At 42.3% G+C, this 19055-nt stretch overlaps 1 protein-coding gene across 1 annotated transcript in view; it reads left to right on the top strand.

The window, feature by feature from the left end:
• Positions 1–19055, top strand: part of SLC26A7 (solute carrier family 26 member 7) — a 167023-nt gene that overhangs the window by 66907 nt on the left and 81061 nt on the right. Inside the window, exons 4-5 of the mRNA XM_038745336.1 lie at positions 1245–1409; positions 18152–18304. Coding sequence (XP_038601264.1) covers positions 1245–1409; positions 18152–18304 — 318 coding nt within the window. The remainder of the gene's footprint in view (positions 1–1244; positions 1410–18151; positions 18305–19055) is intronic.

Here is a 19055-nt window from a genome sequence, read left to right as displayed (position 1 = left end):
AATGATCTTACAATCTAACCTGAATTTGCAGAGACCCATATTTCTGAAAAATGGTGCCCATCAAAAAAATGAAGAGACTAGTAGATTATCCTATTTTGCTTCCTTCCCCAGTGTTAACTGCAGTCATTGGAATTACTCATTACCGTGTAATGAAAATTGGTTTTGTAGTTTCTCTTGACAGGTTGACACTGCTGAAAGGAAATGGAAAGCTGGGCAGTAGAAGAGTTCAGTTCAGTGCTCTACATGCAGGAAGCACTCAGTAAATGCCACTGATTTATTTGTCTGGTCATTTTGGGTGGGGTGTACTACCTTTAAAGTCAAAGTAACCACTTTGGGAGGAGATTGTCTAAATTTGCTGTCTACATCATCTTAATAATTGCAATATTTGAGAGCTGGCAATGAGTTGATTGGGGATGATATCATTTGGGACCCTTCAAAAACTGTTTCCCTTTCTCTGGAAGCTAATTGGTCCATTTTCATAAGATGTGTGGAAATTCAGAATGCCAAAAAACAGTTAAACATAATTAGCCCTTGAGAAGCTGCATGGCCTAGTGGATAGAGCAAAGGCCTCGGAGTCATAAGGACCTGGGTTTGAACTCTGGCTCTGCCCCTTGTCTGCTGCGTGACCTTGGGTAAATCACTTAACTTCTGTGTGCCTCAGTTACCTCATCAGCAAAATGGGGATTAAGATCGTGAGCCCCATGTGGGATATTGATTGTGTCCAATTTAACTAGCTTGTATCCACCCTAGTGCTTAATACAGTGCCTCACACATAATAAGTGCTTAACAAATACCATAAATAATTTCCACTATCATATACATTTGCTTATTTCGTTCAACCTCTCCCCATAGAGGAAAATCAGTGATTTTTCCCCATGTTGCATTCAATATGACTATGAGCCAAAACAAGAGATCATCATCATCATCATCTTCAGCTGCCTTGTCATGTGTGGGCAGGTTTGAACTCAACCAATCATTGCATTAAATCTCAGTTAAAATGTGCTTAAAGCTGTCACATTTGAGAGAGAGTGCATCATCCATTTCCCAGGCATGTTTCCTAGTTCAAGTCATTCTTTCTATTGTAGAAAATTGATCTTAAAAGTGATCTTCAGAACGTTTCATAGGAAGTGTGCCGTTCATTCCAAAGAAGTGGGATATCTGGGAATGAGGGAATGAGGGCAGACTGGGAGGAAATTTGGGAATCGCTTCTCATCATAGCCTGGGACCTGGGTTTGATTCCACAGGTGGCAATGTTTGTGCTGCAGTTGGGCCGGGCCACATTCCTGCTAACGGAGCCGGTGATCAGTGCCATGACAACGGGAGCGGCTACCCACGTGGTGACTTCACAAGTCAAGTTCCTCTTGGGAATGAAAATGCCCTACATATCAGGACCCCTGGGATTCTTTTATGTGAGTTACTCCTGGGAAAGCTGTTGGGATCATTTGTCCATGATTTGCCTTTTATTTTGTCCACTCTAGATTATAAACTCATTGTGGGCAAGGAATGTATTTGTTTATTGTTATATTGTTCTCTTCCAGTTGCTTAGTACAGTGTTCTGTACGCAGTAAGTGCTCCATAAATACAACTGACTGACTGACCGACTGAGAAGTAACAAATGTGCTTTACAGGGCACCCTAGTGGAAAGAACACAGGCCTGGAGTCAGAGGATCTGCGTTCTAATCCCGCTTCTGCCACTTGCCGGCTGCATGAACTTGAGCAAATCACTTAACTTCTCCCTTTATTTCAGACTCTGAGCCCCATATGGTACAGGGATGTTGCCCAATCGGATTGTGTTGTACTTTCTCCAGCGCTTAGTATAGTACTTGACCTAGAGTAAGCACTCAACAAATGCCATAATTATCATTATTATTATTGTTAGGAATTTAGAGGAGGTGGTTAGAGAAAGTGGTGGCTACAACCATGCTATCCTGAGAGTCATACCTCGATTCAGAAGGACCTGGGTTTTAATTCCTGCTCCACCACTTGTCTGCTGTGTGACCTTGGGCAAGTCACTTCACTTCTCTGAGCCTCAGTTACCTCATCAGTCAAATGGGGATTAAGATTGTGAGCCCAAGGCACTGTGTTCAACCCAATTAGCTTGTACCAATCCCAACACTTAGTACAGGCACATTATAAGTGCTCAACAAATACCACCATTATTATTGACTGATATCACTGTATCAAATCAACTTGCATCAACTTGTGGATTGTGTTATATGAGGACAGTGCTGAAAGTAAAGAAAAAATCCGATTGAAATGCTTGTAGTGGCAACAGCTGTGGTGAGAGGGCTTTAGAGGGGAGGAGTGGCTGGGCTAAGCAGTGGTGAGAGGGTGAGGTTGGGCGAAGTGCAGTTTCATCAGGGCCAGTATTTGAAATGTGGATTCCACTCAGCAGTCTTCGTGGCCCTTTACCAACTTTCCCTGAGGGTATGGCCAGGTGGGTGGCCAGCTAGCCAGACAGTGAAGGTGACACCAGGAAAGTAGCCCAAGGCTTCGAGACAGAGTGAAATTGAAGAGGTGGGCTGGAGTCTGACCCCATGGCCCTCTCCCAATGGCCAATGCCCCCTCCGTCCCCTCAGCCTCCTCTCTGCCTCTGCCCTCCTACCCCCATGCCCCCTCTGCTTCCTCCTCCTCTTCCACCACCTCAGACTCCTCTATGCCCTCCACTCCCTCCACCCCCAGTCCCCTCTGCCCCCTATGTATGCTCCATCTCATCCTCCTCTGCCATCCTTCTTCACCTCTTCTCCCTCTGCTCCCACTTTCCCTTCCACCTTCTCCTCCCCTCTGCCACCTCCACCCCCTCTGCTCCCTCCTCCACTTCCTCCACCCCCTTCTGCTTCATCATCATCAATCGTATTTATTGAGCGCTTACTATGTGCAGAGCACTGTACTAAGCGCTTGGGAAGTACAAATTGGCAACATTGGCTTCCTCACCTGCCCTCCATCCCCTCAATCCCCTCTGCCCCCTCCACCTCATCGTCCTCCTCTGTCTTTTCCACCCCCTCCACCCCCTGTTGCACTGAAATGTCAAGGCCCTCTTTTGCTACCAAAGCTGAATTTGACTATTTCCCACTTACTTGCAGCAGCGTACCAGGACACAATTACATTCTGGGAAAAAACATTTACTACTCAGTCCATCATGTTATATCCAAACCATGCACTATAAACAAATGCAATAATACAAGTGACTCTGTTCCATGGCCTCATCAGCCTTTTCGTCATGATGATTGCTACAGGGAGATATGTGAACCCAAGATGCGTGTGCATATTTCCCCCAGGTGTGACATGAACTGTAAACAGAGGGCTGGCTCTATTCTAGTGTAGAATTAGAAATTTCTCTTTAAACCAGATGTGTAAAATCCAGATGTGGATGCTGAAATAAAGTCCTGAGTAATGCTGAAAAGTCTAGACAGAGTGACAGGGAGATGGGGATTTGAAATGAAGTATACCAGCCTGCTTTTAATCAGAGTTTGGTCCAGAAAGGGAATTTAACCTTCAGAATTATGTTCCATCACTTGCTCAGAGTTGTCCCAGTTTAAAGAAATATTGCCATCTGTTGACTGAAAATAAACAATGGGGCAGCAGCTCCAGGCTGGACTCATAAACGATACATTGTCGTGTAATCTCCAAAGTAATAAGCAGCAGCAATACAAGGAAGCCCTTGTGTCTCGAGACCTGGGCCAAGCTATTAAATTCCCCAATTCCCAGTCTTCCTAGGGGAATCTCATATTAGACTCATCTGTAAAATTCCCACAAATACATGAGGAAAAATATAATGCAAAAGAATCTTAAAAATGATAGTAAAGAAGTGAAAAGTTATCTGTTCTCTTGAGAGCAAGTCTTCTCCTTAAAGGCTCTATTAAAATTACAAAAATTCCTAGCGCATATTAGCACATGTGTGTTTCTTTGAGATGGTGCCAGCATCTCCGTCAGCAGCAGCATACAATAAATTTGGCGAGGCTAGTTGCCATGGCATTAGTTTTATGTGAATACTGGGCTAAATAATTGTATACAGTGCGGAGCATTGGACCAATAAGTAGAAGACAAATTTGGCAAAATAGTCAAAAGGTTTCCTTTTATTTCCTCTTAAAAATGTGGAGTCTCAATGCTGGAACACAGATTCCTTCTTTTTCTTGCTCCACTTTATTCCAACCTCTTTGCTGGTTTGGATTCCCCTTAGGGCTGCCTTAGGCCTGCAAAATAGAAACCAAGAATGTTAATAAAGTGGGATCGAAACATCAAATGCAAATCTGGGCCAATGAGACATTTTCTTTTATAGAGAATGAGATCACAATTAAATGTGTACAAATGAGGTTTATATGCGGGGAACAAATCTACTTTGAAGACATGGGGCCCTTGAGATTTCTGAATGAAGAACACGCTTTAGTGATTTATTAAACCCCGTATTTTCTGTGTACAATCTGTAACATTTCTTTTGTGCATTGAAGGGATGTTCAGTATATCCTGAAAGAGGAACAGAGAAGAAAAAAAAGAGGAAAAAAAAGAAGAGTGCCTCACTCCAGCTTGATTCAATCAGTAGTAGAAAATGCAGCAGGTCTAATTTGGATATGAAACAATTATATGGGAATTTGTAACAAAGGTTACCCTACTACTAGAGCAAATACTTTTTCAACTTGACCATCTTGGCCCAGCCTACTCCATCTCCCTCCCTACAAGTAACTGAAAAATGTGTCTCTACCAATTTGGGGATTCAAGTAATTCAACTTCAACTGCTTTCCTATAACAAGGGGTGGCTGGGTGCCACCCAGGACCTGGAATATTGAGTTGTGCCTATGCTCCAAAAATGTTTTCTGTACTTCCTTCTGTCTCTGGCTTTTTAACTTATACCAGGTTTCCCCCCTGCTAGAAGGCAGGTCTCGGGCTTCAGTTGTCCCTTGCAGGAATGGCCAGTGGATTCATTCTCAACGTGGGTTACATTTGTTCCTCAGAATATTGGAATGAAGCATGATAAAAAGCAAAACAACAAAAAAAAACCCAAAACATGAAATCTTTTCTTTCCCTTTTTAAGGTTAGTTTGCATGGATGGAAGGCTAGGCCCCTTAGGCCTGGACATATTTGCCTTTGTTCTTTATCTCCTTTTTGTATGAACACCCTTTTGGGAGGTAATTTTGGTATTTGTTTTTGACCTGTGAAATACAAAACAAAATAATGGTAATAATTGTGGTATTTGTTAAGCTCTTACTGTGTGCCAGACACTGTACCAAGTGATGTGATAGATACAAGCAAATTAGGTTGGATGTAGTTCCTGTCCCATGTGAGGTTGAGTCTCAATCCCAATTTTAAAGATGAGGTAACTGAGGCACAGGGAAGTAAAGTGACTTGCCCAAGGTCACATTGAAGACAAGTGGTGGAGCTGAGATTAGAACCCATGGCCTTCTGACTCCTAGGCGCTCGCTCTATTCACTACAGCTTGCGGCTTAAGGACCTGTGGGAAGGAGTCAAGAACGTCTCTTAGATTTTCAGAGTTTTTTTCCAGGAAAAACACATGGTGTGACAAGTCAAACAGAAAAGTGAATGAAATTTAGAGACCCAAGTTTCTAATCAGTTGCATCCTCCAGCTCCTTGTAAAGAACAGTTTACAACAGAACATGTTATTTTGCCAGGGCAATCTCTCGTTCTCTCTCTTTCTCTCTCTCTCTCTCTCTCCCCCCTCCCTCTCCCTTTCTCTCTCTCTCTCTCTCTCCCCCTCTCTTCCCCTTTCTCTTTCTCCTGTGTTTTCTTTATCCCTCTCTTCCTCTTTCTTATAGTCTCCTTCTTTCTTTCTGTACCTTGTCACATTTAGTAGATAACTACAGAGCAGTAAATTCCATTCTTTAATACATTAATAGCCACAAACTTGGGGATTCATAAAAATGACTTTCCCCTGATTCTGTGGTTTTGAGGGTTGAAATGACCCATAAGCAGGGCTAATGGTACTTTCCATATCACGAAGCTGATCTGGCCATTTCCAAGTTGTGTATTTTGCTATGGGTTTAAATTCACCTGGTTGGTCTCCTGGTTGCCCTTTGTATTCAAACATAACCCTCCTGATAGTGAGTTTCTGTAAATAGATATGTGGGTGTAGTTGTTCCATGGGGTATGCATGTAAACTTGCTTATGTTCATGTATTTTTCATTAGAAACAGAGTCTGTTGCTGTTTTTGATTCTCCCTCTAAGTCTTCCATTCTTCCCTAAGCCTCTGCTCAAATGGAGCAGCCCCTGCTTTTAATGCTGCAGGGCAGGCTGGTCTACCTCCAGGACTATAGCGGGTTGTTTTACCCAGGGCTGGGAGGAAATCAGAATGAGTGGAACTCATCTCCTATGAGAGGAAAAATCCCCATATTATGGTGTTTCGGATCAGTGGTGTTGGTGGAAGGCTTCCTCTCGTGTGGCCCAGGCCAGGAAGGACATATTGTACTCTCTCAAGCGCTTAATACAGTTCTCTGCACAGAGCAAGTGCTCAGTAAATATGACTGAATGATTGAATGAATGCATTTCCCGCTACTGCTCCCAGTCCCCTGCCCCCTCAACTGTCAGCCAATCACCACCAGTCAGCTAATCAATCAATAGTATTTATTGAGTGCTTACTGGGTGCAGAGCACTGTATTAAGCACTTGGGAGAGCATACTACAACTGAGGTGGCAGACACACAAGGAGGTTACAATGTAGAAGAGAAGACAGGCGTTGAAATATAGTATGGTTATGTATATAAGTCCCAGGAGCTGAGGGACAGATCCAAGTGCATGGGCAATGCAGAAGGAAGAGGGAGTAGGGGAAATGAGGGTGTAAGTAGACAGGGAAGGCTGGAGGAGATGTGCTTTCAATAAGGCTTTGGAGATGGGGAGAATGCTTGTTTGTCCTGTATGAAGCAGGAGGGAGTTCCAGGCCAGAGGGAGGACGTGGGTGTGCTGCAGCCCTGCTTCTCCCATATTCCAGTGGCTGGCTGGACAATTTGCCACCTCATCTCAAGGAACCCACTCACCATTGGGATTGGGGGTAACTGCTCATTTTCCAATTATTGGATGTACCACTTTGCCTGAGATTTTGATTTACTTAGGTCTTTAAAACCTTTGTTCTGTCCTCCCTATGTGTGTCTGCCCCAGGACAATTCACCATAAAGTAGCTACTTGGAAATCCTGTAGTTATCCATTCTTCTCATGAATCTTGCCCCAAGAAGCTGCAGGAATGGTGGACATTGCCTCCACACTGGTGGGACATTGCCTCCAAGGGGGCAAACCGATGTTGAATATAGTTTCTGATGTGCCGCATGAAACCGCTTGAGAAACTTTCTGAGAAGCAGTTGGAAGTAGCATGGCCTAGTTGAAAGAGCACGGGCTCTGGGAGTCAAAGGACCTGGATTCTTATCCCAGAGCCACAACTTGTCTGCTGTGTGACCTTGGATAAGTCACTTACCTTCTCTATGCCTCAGTTACCTCATCTGTAAACTGGGGATTAAGACCAGAAGCCCTATGTGGGACATGGACTGTGTCCAATGTGATTAGCTCATATCTACCTCAGTGCTTACTACAATTCCTGGCACATAGCAGCCACTTAACAAATACTAAAAAAAAAAAAGCCAATTTTTGGGGGGTTGTAGGTTCTGCTCATCATCATCATGCATTTATTGAGCACTTACTGTGTGCAGAGTACTATACTAAGCTCTTGGAAGAGAACAATGCAACAGAGTTGGTAGACAAATTTCTGGCCCACAAGAGAAGCAGCACGGCCTAGTGGATAGTGCATGCTCCTGGGAGTGAGAAGGCCCTGATTTCTAATCCTTGCCCCGACATTTGTCTGCTGTGTCACAACTTCTATATGCCTCAGTTACCTCATCTTTAAAATGGGGATTAAGACTGCTCCCCATGTGGGACATGAACTGGGTCCAACTTGATTAGCTTGTATCCACCCCAGCAGTTAGTAAAATGTCTGGCACATAGTAAGTGCTTAACAAAAACCATAAAAAAGAACAAATGAATGTACAGTCTAGAGGGTTCACAATCACAACCCCTTAGGCCTTTGATTTGGCATGAAACTAGATGCTCTGTGGCCAAATGCTTTTAAACCCCTTAAGTCCGTTCTCATTTTTTTTCTTCCTTAAGTGGAAAATGCATGATCCTGGGAGTCAGAGGACCTGGATTTTAATCCCAGCTCTGCCCCCTGCCTGCTGCATGTCACAACTTCTCTATACCTCAGTTTTCTCATCTGTAAAATGGGAATCAAATTCCTGCTTTCTCTCCCCATTAGATGGTGAACCCCAAGTGGGACAGAGACTGTGCCTAGCTGGATTATTTCATATCTAACTCAAAGTTTAGTACAGTGCTTGACATAGATAAGCACTCAGTAAATATCACAATTATTATTATAATTATTATTATCAATTGCTCAATCAAGCAAAGGGAGTGCTGAACACTTACAAGATGTATGATGGCTTTGCAGAAAAATCTTGTCCTGTTTCCTCAGTTTATTCAACATTTAGCCATCACTTGGTCTTTCTGTTGCCAGTGTTAAACTAAGAGTTGCTGTTGCTTCTCTCATCTGCCTCCTATTGCTTATGAATACTCATATTCTAGGCTGTAATCCCCTTTATATTGAGTTGACTGAGAGGTCATGATTCGGCTGACACCTTTCATGTTCAAAATACATACCCAGAAAAGTCTTCCATGTGGTTTTCCAGAGAGAAAACACAGGGATCATCCTAATTACTAGGGTGAAAAAGGATACTTGAATCTCAAACATGTTGCACAGTGCTTGGCACATAGTAAGCGCTTAACAAATACCATTATTATTATTTCATTATATTTCATTATTTCATTATCATTATCATTATATTTCTCTACTCCACAGATACTTATAGGGACATGGTTCAAGACTGTTCCACTGATTTTTCCAGGGCACAAAGTTAATGTTTGTCAGACTTCAGAAACCACTTTTCTGCACTTTCATAGAGACTAAAAAAGAGGGACGTTGAAAATGCTGTTCACAAGCCCTGGCCTTTGGGAGCCGCCCTGCAGCATAGGACAGCTATGGCTTCTCTGAACCTATAATAACGATGGTATTTGTTAAGCATTTACTATGTGCCAGGCACTGTACTAAGTGATGGGGTGGATACAATCTAATTGAGTTGGATGCAGTCCCTGACCCACGTGGAGCTCACCAACTCAATCCCAATTTTATAGATGAGGTAACTGAGGCACAGAGAAGTGGAGTAACTTATCCAAGGTCACACAGCAGACAAGTGGTAAACCGGGATTAGAACCCACGACTTTCTGACTCCCAGATCCAATGTTTCTATCCACTATGCAATGCTGCTTCTCATGAAATCCTGTGCTCCTGTGAAAAGCGGTTGTGCTGGAAGTAAGCTTGGATCTGCTGGAACACAAAGTTTTTAACTAAGTGATTTGGCTGGACCATGGTTAGGAAATCAGGAAATGAATGCTCATCCAATAATGCTAGTCTGTTTGGATACAGGGCACTCAGTAGCTGAAAAAATGGCCTCTCTGCACATACACCTAGGCATGGCTTCTGAATGGATGAGTACGACAGATTGAGTTTCTCTTCAGATGCTGTTTTTCAAGCCCACCTACTCCACATTGTAGGAAGAACTGGATGTAGTAACGTTTGGGAGCAAATCCCCATCATTTTCCTCCCAGTACTATCACTGCCACCTCTCAGGGGAAGACTCACGTAAAAGTAATCATAGGTATAGGGGCTCAAAACAAAGTTAGGAACCCAGAATGGTCTAGTAGAAAGAACACGGGCCTGGGAATCAAAGGTGTGTGACCTTGGGCAAGTCTCTTCACTTCTCTGGGCCTCAATTACTTCATCTGTGAAATGGGGTTTGACACCATAAGCCCCATGTGGGACAGAGACTGTGTCCAACCTGATTTGCTTGTATTCATCCTGGAGCTTAGCACAGTCCCTGTTACATAGAAAGTGCTTAACAAATACCACAGTTGTTGTTATCATTATTATTATTATCATTATTCATACATTGCCCAGACCAACTTTTCTTGTTTTCCTTAAGCAGAGATGTTCGAATGACCAGAACACCAAGAAACAGTTCCCCAAAATATGATGGATTGTGAAAGTAGCCAATGTAGCTCTTCAGCAAGGAATTGTCTCTATGGCCACACAGTGTGTGGATGTGTGCATGTGTGTTCTTCATTAGTTGTCATTTACCATTTTATAAAAAGGGAATTTTTCAATCTCCTCAAGTGAGTACATTTCTTGAAACATGATATATTTCTTTAAAAGACATGCTTGGGTCTTATTTATCCTTAATGATTTTTGTTCAATCAATCAATCAGTAAATCAGTGGTACTCATGGAGGCTTATTGTGTGCAGAACCCTGTACTAAAAGCACGGGAGAGTACAATACAGCAGAGTTGGTAGACACATTCCCTACCCATAACAAGCTTGCAGTCTTGAGGGGAGACAGACATGGATATAAATGCATAATTTATAATATATAATGTATAGATAGGAACATAAATGCTGTAGGATTGAAGATGTGGCAAATACTACTACTACTAATAATAATGATGGCATTTGTTAAGCGCTTACTACATGTGAAGCACTGTTCTAAGCAAAGGGGGGGATACAAGGTGATCAGGTTGTCCCATGTGGGGCTCACATTTTTAAGCCCCACTTTGCAGATCAGGTAACTGAGGCTCAGAGAAGTTAAGTGACTTTCCCACGGTCAAAGAGCAGACCTGTGGTGGAGCCGGGATTAGAACCCATGACTTCTGACTCCCAAGCCCGTGCTCTTTCCACTGAGCCATGCTGCTTCTGTTTTTGTTAGATGCCCAAATACTAGGTGCCCAAAGGTCACAGATCCAAGTGTCTAGGTGACACAGAAGGGAGAAGGAGCAGGGAGAAAAGGGGCTTAATCAGGGAAGGCCTCTTGGAGGAAATGTGACCTTAATAAGGCTTGGAAGATGGGTAGAGTGGTGATCTGATGTTTATGGAGGGGGTGGGAGTTTCAGCTAATTGGGATGATGTGGGAAATGGGTCGGTAGTGAGATAAAAGAGGTTGGAGTCCAATACCAGATGAGCAAAGTATGTGAGCTGGGCTGTAGTGGGAGATCGGTAAGGTAGGAGGGGTCAAGCCAATTGAGTGCTTTAAAGTCAGTGGCAAGGAGTTTCTGTTTGGTGTGGAAGTGGGTGGGCAACCACTGGAGATTCTTGAGGAGTGGGGGACATGGACTGAACATTTCTTTTTTTTAAGAAAAATGATCCTGCTATCCTTCAGAATGGTTGATTTGGGCTGATATGTAGTAATGAAAGCTATTGAGAGAGCATCATGAGCTATGTTCTTTGGCCAACATTTGGGTTTATTTTTAAGCCCCAGAGTTTGAGGCCTATCACATAGGATTGGTTTGGAGAATGTATTAGAAGAGGAAAGAAAGGCAAGCTGAGATATTCCTTCCATTTACAATCATTTCGATTCTGTCTTGACTTTTTTTTTAATGCGTATAAGCAGTAATGAGTGACCAAGTTTAAGAAAACTCTGTGGTATTTTCCTCAGAGTATGAATTAGTCTTCATCTTTGTACAATCCCGTGCCTGGATAGACCGATCCTTTAATCTTCTGTACTCTCATTAGATCTCCTCTAAAGAGAGTTATAGAAATTACCCCTTCATTGTAGACCATGTAGTATGAACCCACATGACACTCATTATAGCCACATTCTGCACAAGCCAGATTTTCTATTGTGTTTAAATGCTGTTTTGATGAGGGCTCTCCTAAGGATCTTCATGGGAGATGTACTTTACTAGTTGTTGTCTTATCCAGACACTATACTTGGGGGCTATCTTTTTCCTTTCCTTCTGAAGTGGTCATCACTATTACTGCAAACATATGTACTAGACAATGCACATTATAGTCACTTTAATGTAGCCCTGGGGTACTTCTTCCCCTTCTTTTCTCTGCATCCGTGTTCATGGGTCCATTGTCAGTTTACCAGCAGGAGGTGGTCCTGAGACACTGCTGTTTCTTTTCATCAGAAAACCCACAGAGTTTTGTCTAATGATCCAGAAGTGAGTGATTTAAAGATTAATTCAGAATCATATTTCTTGTGGCTAGTGAGGAAATGAGACTGTTTGTGACGTCTCACCTGGAGGCTGTTTTGAGTGACTTCAATTCAAAGGAAGATGCAACAAAGAAGATGGCTAAAATTAGTGGAGCATTCATAATTTCTTCTTGACTGGGCACTTTGAGTTTTGGCCCATTCAAAAATCCTTGGCATTTTCTTCAGAGCTTGAATTAGTGTTCAGCTGTGTACAATTCCATGCATGGATGGACCAATCCTCCCATGGAGGACCTCAATCCTATAGTCTTGGAACTGAGACTTGTCCATTTCCCCTGATGGAAAACCCCATCAATAACATTATTATCATCAGCAGCAGCAGCAATGGCTTATTTAATATTTTCCCCAAAGCCCGTATAATTCATACTTACTGATCTTAGAAATACATGGAATATCCATTTAGATTTGTAACTCCTGTGCTTTTACAAGAAGCAGAGTCTCCAGTTCACACCTCCCTCTGCTACCCTGAATATTTTTCTGAAAAAACAGTCAGTCCATACCTACCCACTCCTGTAAAACCTCCAGTGGTTGTCTATCCACCTCCGCATCAAACAGAAATCCCTCACTATTAGCTATAAGGCACTCAATCAGCTCCCTCCTCCTATCTAACCTCACTGATTTCCTACTCTAGCCCAACCCACACGCTCCGCTCCTCTAACACTAACCTACTCACTGAGTCTTGATCTCATCTATCCCACCAACAACTCCTTGCTCATGTTGTCCCTTGGGCCTGGAACTCTTTCCCCCTTCATATTGACAGACTACCACACTTCCCACCTTCAAAATCCTCTAAAACCACATCTACTTCAAGAAACCTTCCCATACTAAGCCCTTTATTTCCCCAATCTGCCCTGCCCTCTGCATTAACTCCGAACTTGAATGTATGTAAGTGCTCCCAATAGACTGTAAGTTCATTGTGGGCAGGGAATGTCTGTTATATTGTTGTACTGAATGCTCTCAAGACCTTAGTACAGTGCTCTGCACACAGTAAGTGTCCAATAAATATGCTTGCTTGCTTGCTTCAGCTCACCCCAGCCCCACAATAGTTATTGAAATATTTTCTTACTCTATTTTCCTGCCACTTGTGTGACCTTGGGCAAATCACTTCACTCCTCTTTGCCTCAGTTACCTCATCTGTAAAATGGGGATTAAGACTGTGAGCCCCACGTGGGACAACCTGATTACCTTGTATCTACCCCAGAGCTTAGATCAGTGCTTGGCACATAGTAAGCGCCTAACAAATACCATCATTATTATTTCCCTACCCCTAATCTATTTTAATGTATGTCTCCACCTGTAGGCTGTAAGCTCCTTGTGGGCAATGATCGTATCTACCAATTCTGGTGAACTGTAATCTTTCAAGCATATAGTGCAGTAAGTGTCCACTAAATATCATTAATTGATTGACAGTCCACCAAACATGGTATTTTTACCACAGAAAAGAAGTATATCATAGAAGAAAAAGATGGGGGGAAAAGAAATAATAACAATAATGATTATGACATTTATTAAACACACACCATCTGCTAAGCACCGGGAGAGATAAAAGGTCTTCAGATTATACACCTTCTCTGTTCCAAAGGAGACTCAGTGGGGGAAAAGGAGGCTCAGGGAGGGTTAATGCCTGGGAAGGTTGCACATCAGACAAGTGATGGAGCTAGGACTAGAGCCCAGGGTCTCTGACTCCCACTACTGATCTCTTTTAACTAGGCCTTGTGAAATGAGAAGCAGTGTTTCCCAGTGGTAAGAGCACACCCTGGCTGTGAAAAGACCTGGGTTCTAATCCTGGCTCTGCCACTTACCTGCTGTGTGACCTTGGACAAATCACTTCTCATCTCTGTGTCTAAGTTTCCTAATCTGTAAAGTGGGTATTTGAGCGCCTGGGTGATGCAGAGGGAAGGGTGGGTAGGGGAAGACCTCTTGGAGGATTTGGGATTTTAGTTTCACCCCTTGTTCCTCTCATCCTTGATCTCTCAAGATTTCTGTTCAGGCTATGATGGCAAGCTTCTAATGAGGAACTCTTTTGAGGAAACTTTCCTCAGAGAAGTGATCTTTTCTATATCAATCATCTGAAAGACTCAACTTTCTTTTATGATATTTTTCTCATGTCTTGGTGACTTGCATTTTATTTTTTTGAGTTCTGGGACATTTTAGAAATCTGACGTATGTTTTATGGGTAAGAAGCAAGGGTCTTGAATGTGTCTTATCACAGTTTTAAATAGGCAAGATGAATATTTATTGCCAGTCCTCAAGTGAGTAGACAGTCAGTAACTTATTCTTGATTAATAGGAGGGACTTTCCATTTTCCTATTCTCTATTTGTTTCACAGACCCAAGTAAAGTTGACTCAATCTTTCCTCCGGTCTAACAGTTTAAGTGGATTCAAAAGTGAGGGTAGTGTCTTCTAACACTATTTCAATCCCCAACACTTGATACAGCATGTTCTACACAAAGACATTCAACAAATGCTCCTGATTAATTAATAGCATGATTTTCTTATCTGGGTCTCTTCAGGAGTTGGCACTTCTCTTTGGCACCCTCAATTTTTTAAGTTTATTGGGAACTATCACTTTAATTGCTTCTGGTTGTTCTATGCCCATTCATTTTTTGAACCTTTACCAATAGGCTGTATTGCTTTAAAGTGGATTAGGTATAGTTTACCTTGGAGCTGAGGAGAGAGGGTAGACAAAATTTTAGCACTCCTTCATGCTGAAGATTTAAGTGCTCTCTAAGACATTACCACCAGGGAAAGATGGGGTCAGCAGATTTGGGTCCCTTTGCCAGCCTTCATTCATTCATTCATTCATTCATTCATTCATTCAATCATATTTATTGAGTGCTTACTGCTTGCGGAGCACTGTACTAAGTGCTTGGAAAGTACAATTCAGCAACAAATAGAGACAATCCCTACCCAACAATGGGCTCTTGCCATGAGTGGTGGGATTGCAGGTGATTGGGTATTTTTTAAGGTATTTGTTAAGCACTTACTACGTGCAAGGTACTGTACTAAGCACTGGGGTAGATACAAGATAATCAGTTTGGAAGCAATCCATATTCCATATGAAGTGCACAGTTTTAATCCCCATTTTACTGGTGAGGCAACTGAGGCACAGAGAAGGTAAGTGCCTTGTTTAAGTTCACTCAGCAGACAAGTGACAGAGCAGGATTAGAACCCAGATCCTCTGACTCTCAGGCTCATGCTCTTCCCACTAAGCCATACTGCCTCAGATTTGATTCTCTTCTGTGTTCAGAGAGGAGTCCAGCTGAAAGAATGGAAACCAAAAGCAGAGGAAGGAAGGAAGGTTTTCTTCATCCCCTGTCCCTGGGAGAAATGATGTTTAGGGCTTTCCCAGACCTAGAAGAAAGAATAGATACCTTTCACTTAATTCTTTTAAAGTTCATGCTTTCCCAATCTATTTTGGCTAGATTACAATGGCAGAATTAGGGATTGTTTTCCACACAATGAAAGTGTGTCTGGGGAAAGCATGACATGGTGTTGGAAGAAGCTGACATTTGCATGTGTGTAGTGTCACTCAAGGAGAACTACAGTGTTAGCTTTCCTTAACGTGAGGTACCACAAAAAGGAACCACTTAATTAGAGAACTAGTGTGAAGAATGTGCCACTCTTGCTTTGCCACATATATTTTTGTCCATATAGGGAAATACAGTTAGAGTTTGAACCTTATCCGGTTTAGGGTACAAGCAAGGTCCTCATTGTAATAATAATTCCAATCCTTGTGCCATCCAGGGCCAAGTTACTTTAATTCCTTAGGTTGAATTGTTCGATTTATAAGTGAGAAAAGGCTTGTTTCTGAGGGCAGAGGGGAGGGAGCATGCAAGTCACTCACAACTCAGCCAAATTTGAGAAGCGGCTTTCCAGTTTCGACACTGACGACTTGTGCACTGAGTTTCAAAGCTGCTGTGGGGAAAAATCACAGGGAGAGTCTCTCAAGAAGTTCATATGCATTACTAGGGGCAGGGTAAAAATAACCAGGCAGGACTCTATTGAGCAACACTTCAAGGCTATGAACCTCTCTGGGTTGCACTTACTTGCTCCTACTAAGAGCTCACCTCCTCCAGGAGGCCTTCCCAGACTGAGCCCCCTCCTTCCTCTTCCCCTCCTCCCCCTCCCCATCCCCCCGCCCTACCTCCTTCCCCTCCCCACAGCACCTGTATATATGTTTGTAAATATTTGTTACTCTATTTTACTTGTACATATTTACTATTCTATTTATTTTATTTTGTTAATATGTTTTGTTTTGTTGTCTGTCTCCCCCTTCTAGACTGTGAGCCCGCTGTTGGGTAGGGACGGTCTCTATATGTTGCCAACTTGTACTTCCCAAGCGCTTAGTACAGTGCTCTGCACACAGTAAGCGCTCAATAAATATGATTGAATGAATGAATGAATGCAAGAGCATAGTTATTATTATTATTATTACTATGATATTTGTTAAGTGCTTACTATGTGCTAAACACTATTTAAGTGCTGGGCTAGATACAAGTTATTTAAGTGAGACAAAGTGCCAGTCCCACATGAGGCTCAAAGTCTAAGTGGGAGAATTTGTACTCCCCAAGCGCTTAGTACAGTGCTCTGCACACAGTAAATGCTCAATAAATATGATTGAATGAATGAACGAATGAGAACCAGTTTTGAATAACCATTTTCCGGATGAGGATACTGAGACACAGAGAAGGTATAACTGACTTGCTCAATGTCATCCAGCAGGCAACTGACAGAGCTGGGATTAGAAGGGAGATTCTCTGATTCCCAGTCCCATGCTCTTTCCCCTAGGCCATGCTGCTTCTCTATTCATGGATAGGATTTACATTTAACAAACAAACAAACAAACAATAAAATCATAGGCCTGGGAGCCAGGAGGCCTGGGTTCTAATCCCAGATCCTCCTGTGGTCTGTTGAATGAGCATCCCTTAATTGATCCTCCATTGGCCTGTTGAATAAGCATCCCTGAATTTTGGGGTACCTCAGCTTCCTCGTGTGTAAAATGGGAATTAAAAAAAAAACTCCTTTCTCCTTAGATTATGTGTCCCAAGTGGAACAGGCACAATGTTCTGTTGATCTTGCATCTACTCCAGCATTTAGCAAAACAATTCTTGGCGCAAAGTAAGTTCTTAATAAATAACTGGTATTTGTTAAGTGCTTACTATGTGCTAGACACTGTACTAAGCGCTGGGCTGGATACAAGAAAATGGGATTGGACACAGTGCCTGTCCCACTCAGGGTTCATGTTTTTAATCCCCATTTTGCAGGTGAGGTAACTGAGGCACAGAGAAGTTGTGTCATTCCTAAATTCATACGGCAGACAAATGGTGGAGCCAGAATTAGAACCCAGGTCCTTTTGACTCCCAGGCCTGTGTGCTCTCCATTAGGCCATGCTGCTTCTAGCTCGGTTTTCTATGGCACTTTTATTGCCAAAGCACATTACATTACATTAATAAGTAATAATAATAATAATAATTTGAAAATTAATCCTGCCTACCTTCCTTAGGACCCTGAGAGACACGATTCTTCCCTCTCCCTCCATGCCTCGCCAAGACTTTTTTTGCATAACACAATTTTCCTCCACCAATCTACTGGGGACTTGATGAGAGATCCTAGGACTGGCTTATTCATTCATTCAATTGTATTTATTGAGTGCTTACTGGGTGCAGAGCACTGTACTAAGCACTTGGGAAGTACAAGTTGGCAACATATAGAGACGGTCCCTACCCAACAACGGGTTCACAGTCTAGAAGGGGGAGTTCACCGTCCCTGAAAATGTGACCTCAAATTGTGGTGTGGACCTATAATCTCCTGACAATCACAAAGCCACTGCCCTCCATGTTGACTGTCCAGTGCACGAAAAATAGCTCTGCTGGGGACTCCAACTTTACAGTTAACCAGTCCCACATCTATGGAAACAAGATGGAATCATGATTGTGTCAGCACAAACTTATCTGTCAGGAGCTATGGCTTATTTAGACTGGGCTTGAGCTTACAGCAGCCTTTTGTCACTGGTGCCTGCTATTGTGTATGTATGTGTATGCGTGTTTTATATCCCCATAGATATACGCCTATGTCTTTGAAAACATCAAGTCGGTTCAATTAGAAGCCCTGCTCTTGTCCTTGCTGAGCATTGTGGTACTCGTTCTTGTTAAAGAACTGAATGAACAGTTTAAAAGGAAAATTAAAGTTGTTCTTCCCGTCGATTTAGTTTTGGTAAGTATGAAATCAACTGTTAGACATTTTGTCTTACAGAGCCTGCAGTCATTAAAGTAATCTGCGAATACTTATTATGTTGTCTATGGTTACCCACAACTGTACCTGCCTCTCATTAAGTGTAGGACTAATTTGCCTGGATATACATTAATGTAAGAACAGGAAACAGTTTGAACAAATAATTAAAAAAAGAAGGCATATGTTTTTGATTTATCGAGCATTTCTCATATGTTTATGATTGCTTACACAAATATAAGAACATACAGCCTCAGACTTTAAACCACAAGACGTTTCTAAATGCAGAACAAAAAGGCTCATTCATATGATGCATCAGGGTACAGTAATGAAAGGCTAAAGGTAGAGCTTTCGAGCCAGCCTTAATAAGTAGTACCATGTATCCGTGACGTTTAACCAGGCCGTTTTCTTTTTCAATATCACTTGTATTTGTCCACTTGATTCAGACAAAAATTTGGTGTTTGGTAAGGATAAACTTTCTAACTCCTCTGATGAAATTGATAAAAATCCCAAATTTAGCCCAGATTCTGTCCATTTTCAAGAGTGGCAGATCAAAATCATCTGTGTGTGTGTATTTCAAGTGGATACACATTCTCTTGCCATGGCTGTCAGGCATGACACCACTAAGGACTCTTAACACTGCCAAATTTAACCAGGTGTTTTACTGGCCATTATTTCTGCTAATCAATTGAAGAAGCAATTGTTTCACAGAGCAAGAAGCAAGTATTTTAGGTGG

The sequence above is a fragment of the Tachyglossus aculeatus genome, chromosome 4 (assembly GCF_015852505.1).
Source record: "Tachyglossus aculeatus isolate mTacAcu1 chromosome 4, mTacAcu1.pri, whole genome shotgun sequence".
NCBI classification, from domain to species: Eukaryota; Metazoa; Chordata; class Mammalia; order Monotremata; family Tachyglossidae; genus Tachyglossus; species Tachyglossus aculeatus.
Note: the sequence above shows the minus strand (reverse complement) of the source record. Positions and strands in the feature narration are given on the sequence as shown.